This window comes from Falco punctatus (genome assembly GCF_963210335.1).
Source record: "Falco punctatus genome assembly, chromosome: 1".
NCBI lineage: Eukaryota > Metazoa > Chordata > Aves > Falconiformes > Falconidae > Falco > Falco punctatus.
The window spans coordinates 71,207,624-71,214,368 of record NC_137580.1 but is presented as its reverse complement, the minus strand read 5'-3'; the positions used below and the strand labels follow the sequence as shown (position 1 = coordinate 71,214,368).

At 43.4% G+C, this 6,745-nt stretch overlaps 1 protein-coding gene across 1 annotated transcript in view; it reads right to left on the bottom strand.

The window, feature by feature from the left end:
* LOC308055311 (alcohol dehydrogenase 1) overlaps positions 1 to 6,745 on the bottom strand; it is a gene marked incomplete at its 5' end in the record, with an annotated part of 231,269 nt that overhangs the window by 1,189 nt on the left and 223,335 nt on the right. The window contains 5 exons of the mRNA XM_080369152.1: positions 1,134 to 1,272; positions 2,640 to 2,775; positions 2,959 to 3,219; positions 5,037 to 5,256; positions 5,351 to 5,438. Of these exons, the coding sequence (XP_080225278.1) occupies positions 1,134 to 1,272; positions 2,640 to 2,775; positions 2,959 to 3,219; positions 5,037 to 5,256; positions 5,351 to 5,438 (844 nt within the window). The remainder of the gene's footprint in view (positions 1 to 1,133; positions 1,273 to 2,639; positions 2,776 to 2,958; positions 3,220 to 5,036; positions 5,257 to 5,350; positions 5,439 to 6,745) is intronic.

Below are 6,745 nucleotides of genomic sequence, written 5' to 3'. Positions count from 1 at the left end.
AAGCACACGGCTTCTAGCAGTTAGTCACCACATATAGCCAGGGAAGTCCTTGGAGGGAGGCTTTGACACATCTTTCGAGTTACAAATGGCTGTAAGGGCAACCTCTGAACCCTACAGCTTAGTCTGCACTGAAACATTGAAGTGTCTCACTTGGTAAAAACTGTCAGCTGCAACATGCCTCTGTCTTCAGGTTAACTGTCAGTATTTTAGCAAAGCTGATGGCACCTCTGCCCTCACCACTTTCCCCTGTGTGTTACACTAAAATCCAAAACTAATATTTACAGCCCATCTAAAATAAGGACAGTCAAAGAATGAAGTGTGTGCTGCCACAGTTAGAACCTGAGAACAAACCTCTGGGGCTAAATTCTTCTGTTATATGATTTTTATATTTAGAGTAAGTAACACCTAAAATAATTTGTATTTCCTGCTTCTACCAAGGAGAGTTTTCAATTATTCCTGTGGTGAATCTTGTCAATTTCAACTAACTTCCTATTTCAACACCCTATGAAAAGAGCCTGAGCTGAACTCTCACAATATTACAGGAATGCATGAGAGCTAAATTCTGAGTTTCCAATGTATATATACACCAAGTACTTTCCCTTTTGAAAAAGTATGAAGTTCAAGGTAAACTACCCAGTGACTGTAGGACTAATTGCACTGGGGCTCTGTTCTGTAACTCACAGGAGGAATGGTGAGTTGCTGTTCCAGTAAACATAGTCTATTTCTGTGGTCCTGCTCCTCATCCTAAAACATTCCTTGGAATGTGATGTAGCTAAGCCCTGGCACCCTACAGCTTGGCATTCCCAGGCTCCCTTGCTTGTGTGCTTTTTTCCAATGGGTAATGGGAAGGGACTTCCTCATTTGTGTGGTCTTTTCTCCCTTTGTGACCCAGAGTCTTTGCTCAAACTAGAGTCTGAAAGTTCCTCTGCAAGGAAAGATGGGGCCCACTGCATTTCAAAAGCTAAAGCTTTACTTGTTTTATTACTGTACTGCAACCCATGGACACAGACTGGACCAGATTAAGGAGCATAGTGGGTTGCCTTCCCCATTTTCTGCCATGCAGTCATACTCTGTGTTACTGTACAGTTCCTTTAGATAATTTTGTAGAACCTTTACAATGAAACAATGTTTACCTCTTCCCTGTCCTTAACAGATCAAATCCTTCATTGATTTTAGTGAAAGGAAGTGTGTGTGTTATTAATGGATCCAGAACAATTTTTTTCTTCATGTAGTCAGCAACCAGTTTAGGGACTGAATCTTTACTCTTCCAGCCTGAAAAAAAGACCACACAGACAACGGATAATGAAACATTAAATGCGTGTGATAATAGATAAAACCCATGGCAGCTTAAATTTTTAAGTAAACTTTCTAGAGCAAAATAGCATGATGAAATGTTGCAGCATGTCTTTACCTTTGTAACAGAGTGCCAGCAGAGGAAACACAGATGAAATGCAGCTATTCTACACATGACAAACCCAGTCTTTTACTGACCAGTAAAAATTTGAATCTTTAAAGAAGCTAGACTGCCACCACATTAAATGCTAAATTAAATTAAAATATTAAATTAAAATCAAACTAATGTTTAATTAAAATATTAAATTTAAATTAAAACATTTATTTGATTTAATATTTAACTTGTCTATTGATACATTGTCCAGTAAATCACACATCATACAAAAGCCAGAGTGCTGACTTCAATGTTGGTAACTGGAAACTTGATTGCCTGGTCAAAACTGAGGGAAAGTGGGTGGATGTGTCTTTCTTTTCTTACAAGCAGTATTAGATAAAGCTGTCTCACATAGTAGGAAACCCTTCCAGAGGAACTTAGTTTGTCTCTGCTATTTTATTCAGTGTCTATTGAATAGATCAAAGGAACTGGTTGTGAGGAAACCTGTTGTTGGAAACAAGTTTTCTGTGGCCTTCAGCATTGTGTTGAGTGAACTACAGCTTGCTGAGCATGGGACCCTGCTGGGATAGCTCAGGAAGGAGAAAGAACTGGAAGGGACTGATGGCAGCTGGCAAAGGGCTGAGCTTGGGGTCTGACCTATGCAGAAATCATCAGACCCCAATGTCCTTTAGGGTTCTGACTCTCCATCTCTCCCACTCCCTTTTTCTTTCCCTCTCTTTCTGTCTTTCTATCACTCTCATTCTCCTTTTTGCTCTTGCTCTTTTTCTCCCCTCCTCCTTTTCTTTTCCTCACTTTCTCTTGTTTCTCCCTTTGTTATTTTCTCTTATCTTCCTCCTTATTTTTTTCTTTTATTTTTATTTCTTCTTCTTCCTCTCCCCCTCCTTTTTTCTGTCTTCTTCTACCTTTCCCTCTTTCTCTCTCTCTTTTTTCATTTTTTCATCTTTTCTCCCATATTTTTCCCTTTTTCTATTTTTTTGTCTTTTTATCTCTTTCTCTGCCTCTTCTCTCCTTCTTCTCCCCTCCCTCCTTCTCTGTATTTCTCTGTCCTTCTCTTGCCATTAACTAACCGTTCCCATAATTAATTCCCTTTGTGCTGCTTTGTCAGCAAAACAGGCATCAATATTACTTCCAACAGGACAACCTAAGCAATGAATTTATGTATATCCTATTTCATTCAAGAGGAGTTACAAGTTTCCCAAGCCAGTTAAATCGTATCTTTCCAAGTCCTTACCTCCAAAGATGGACCCTTTCCAGGTGCGACCAGTGAAGAGGAGCATGGGGTCAAAAGTGATCTTCTGTGCTGCAGGTGGCACTCCCACAATCACACAGACACCGTAATTGTGCTGGCAACAGGCCAAGGCTGCAGTCTGCATTTGAAACAGAGGGACACCCTGGAGTCATGCAAGATTTGCTGCTGGGGCACACAGGTTTGAAGTTAGCTTGATACTTTGCCAATAACTTTAGGCTCCTCACCCCTGGTGCTTAGTGTGTTAATGAAGAGAGAGCTGACAAGCTAATGCCTCATTTGACTGCAGTTTTGGGTTGCATACCATGGTTTCAGTACGACCGATGACCTCAAAGGAGTAGTCTACGCCATGGCCGGTCATTTCAATCAACACTTCGTGAATAGGCTTCTCAAAATCTTTAGGGTTGACACAATCTGTGGCTCCCAGCTCTTTGGCCGTGGCAAACTTGTTGCTGTTGATATCAATAGCAATGATGCGTGAAGCTCCAGCTGCCTTGCAGCCCATGACAACAGAGAGGCCAACTCCTCCAAGGCCAAAGATGGCACAGGTGGAGCCTGGTTCCACCTATAATAATGACAGAAACATGGCATACTGTTACAGTATAGGTAAATTACACTGTGGGGTGTTTTTGTTTTTTTAAACAGTGCAACATGTTTTTTTCACTTAAGCCACTTCTTGTAATTCAGAGATTACCTGTTGATAAGGAATTGGCACGTGCATACCTACTAGTGCAGTATAGTCCTACATGTGACTAAGATAAATTGTTCGTAAAAATACATATCTGAGACCAGGTTTTCATTACATGTCTCAGCTTCAGGTTTAGATACACATTTTTTTATGATGCTTTATATTCCAGTGCTGTTAAGATCTGTAGTGCCACAGCGACAGCTGTAAAAGTCACAGTCATATATTGCTACAGATTATAAGTGTTGCATATATAGGCTTCCATGTATTCCCAGAGTTAAAATGAAACAAATCACCTCTGTTGTAACATTTTTTCTAGGGATGATATTAATAAGTGATAAGGAGTATTTTTATGGATTTTGAATTAAGACTTCAGAGTACCTTAGAGACAGATAAACTGAAGTAGGCAAAGAACTACCATCTTCCAGGTTCTTCTGGAAACTATGCTAAGGCACATGGAAAATAAAGAGGCAATTTGTGACAGCCAGCATGGCTTCACTAAGGGCAAAATGCCTGACAAATCCAGTGGCCTTCTAACAACGGGGTTCCAGTGCTGGTGGATGAGGGAAGAGCAACTGACATCATCTGACTGGACTTGTGCAAAGCTTTTGACGCTGTCCCGCGTGACATCCTTGTCTCTAAACTGAGATTGGAGAGACATGGATTTGATGGATGGACTGCTTAGTGGATAAGGAACAGGCTGGATGGTCACAGTCAAAGGTCAATGGCCTGATGTTCAGGTGGAGACCAGTGACAAGCGGCATTCCTCAATGGTCAGTATTGGGACCAGCACTGTTTAACATCTTTTTCAGCAACATGGACACTGGGATTGAGTGCACTCCCAGCAAGTCTCAACAAGGCCAAGTGCATGGTCCCCTGCACATGGGTCAGGGCAATCTCAAGCACAAATAAAGGCTGGGTGGAAAAGAACCCAACAGAAGCTCAACATGACCAGGCAGTGTGCGCCTGCAGCCCAGAAAGCCAAATGTACATTGAGCCACATCAAAAGCATGGCCAGCAGGTCAAGGGAGGCGATTCTCCCCCTCTACTCTGCTCTCATGAGACCCCACCTGGTACACTGCCTTCAGCTCTGGGGCCCCCAACATAAGGACATGGAGCTGCTGGAGCAGGTCCAGAGGAGGGCCACAAAGATGATGAGAGGGCTGGAGCACCTCTCCTGTGAAGACAGGCTGAGAGAGTTGGGGTTGTTCAGCCTGCAGAAGGGAAGACTCTGCGGACACCTTATTGCAGCCTTCCAATACCTAAAGGGGGCTTACAAGAAAGCTGGTAAAGAACATTTTATGAGGGCCTGTAGTGCCAGGGCAAGAAGAAATGGCTTTCAACTGAAAGAAGTAGACTTAGATTAGATATTAGGAAGAAATTCTTTACTGTGAGGGTGGTGAGGCACTGGAACAGGTGGCCCAGAGCAGCTGAGGATCCCTCATCCCTGGCAGTGTTCAGGGCCAGGCTGGATGGGTGGTCTGGTGGAAGGTATTCCTGCCCATGGCAGGGGGGTTGGAACTTGATGATCTTTAAGGTCCCTTCCAACCCAAACCATTCTATAGTTCTGCAGTTCTTTCCATCCTGGACTCAGTGGAGTCTATTCTGCCTGGCTGCCATGCTGACGACCTGCTTGAAGGCCACACAATCTTGAACAGACTCCATGAGATACCAGAAACATCTGCCATGATACTTACCTTGGCAGTTTGCAGAGCAGCCCCATAACCAGTTGAAAATCCACAGCCCATTAGACAAACTTTTTCCAGAGGGGCAGCAGAATCAATTTTGGCTACAGCAGTTTCATGCACTACTGTGTATTCAGTGAAGGTACTTGTACCAAAAAAATGGTGAATTGCTTTTCCTTTACAGGTGAATCTAGTGGTGCCATCAGGCATTAATCCAACATTTGAACCCGTGCTGTTTGAAAGATGACCAGAAATAACGGCAAGTGAAATACCAGTTTTGTATAAATAAAATCAAATAAGGGTTGTTGATAAACAGGAAAACTCACTCATTTTTACTGCACAGATTACTTTTGGTGCTTAAGCAGGTGTTGCACTCCCCACACTGTGGAAGAAAGAGTGGAATAACTTTGTCTCCTACAAATAAAACAGTAATGACAGAACGTTAGCAAAGGCAAGTGAAGCATGCAGGTAAAAACATGAAGAAAGTGTACTTAATCCCTAGGCAGATGTGCACTAGGAGTGCAGTGCTGATTTTATTTCCTTCTGCTGCCCTTGGAAGATAAACCATCTCTCTCTCATAAAGGACATTATGGCAAAGTTATGACAACTAATTTCTATATGCAAAATTCCTGCTGTCTTTCATAGACCTGAGTCTGAGCTATGTCATAAACCTCTGTTGGCTACTAGTATCCATAAAGTACTCATTCAACAGTTTATTGCATCTTCTACTTAAAAGGAAAACAAACAGGTAAAGAAACAGAGATAAAAATTGACAACCACTAGGACAGAAAATTGGAGTGCCAAGATAACAGGGCTGTAAACTGTGCATACAAAGAATGGGAAATTAATCATTAATTTGCCAGCCCTTGAGTCTTTCTTATTTGCAGTCTGGTTACTGTTGCATTGGAGTAAAGGCAGATGAAATATTTGTCAGCAAAGCAGTGGCACACACAAGCTAGGACAACATCTCTAATTCTCTGTAGTGGGTTTGCATGGCAAGGTTTGGTAGCAGGGGGCTACAGGGGTGACTTCTGTAAGAAGATGCCAGAAGCTTCCCCCATGTCCAACAGAGCCAATGCCAACCAGCTCCAAGATGGACCCACCGCTGACCAAGGCCACACTAATCAGCAACAGTGGTAGCACCTCTGTGATAACATATTGAAGAAAGGGGAAAAAAAATTATGCGCAAAAAACCCACAACAATCCAGCAGCAGAAGAGAGGAGTGAGAATATGAGAGAGCAACAACTCTGCAAACACCGAGCTCAGTGGAGAAGCAGGGGGAGGAGGTGCTCCAAGCACTGGAGCAGAGATTCCCCTGCAGCCTGCGGCGAAGACCATGTTGAGGCAGGCTGTGCCCCTGCAGCCTATGGAGGTTAATGGTGGAGCAGATATCCACCTGCAGCCTGTGGAATATCACACGCCAGAGCAGGTGGATGCCTGAAGGAGACTGTGACCCTGTGGGAAGCCCACGCTGGAGCAGGTTTGCTGGCAGGACTTGTGACCCAGTGGGGACCCACCCTGGAGCAGTCTGTTCCTGAAGGATTGCACCCCATGGCAGAGACCCACACTGGAGCAGGGGAAGAGTGTGAGAAGGAAGTAGCAGCAGAAACAACATCTGATAAACTGATCACAGCCCCATTCCCTGTTCCCCTGCGCCACTCAGGGGGAGGAGGCAGAAAACTCAGGCAATCAAGGTGTTTTTTTCCAATTTGAATGGTAA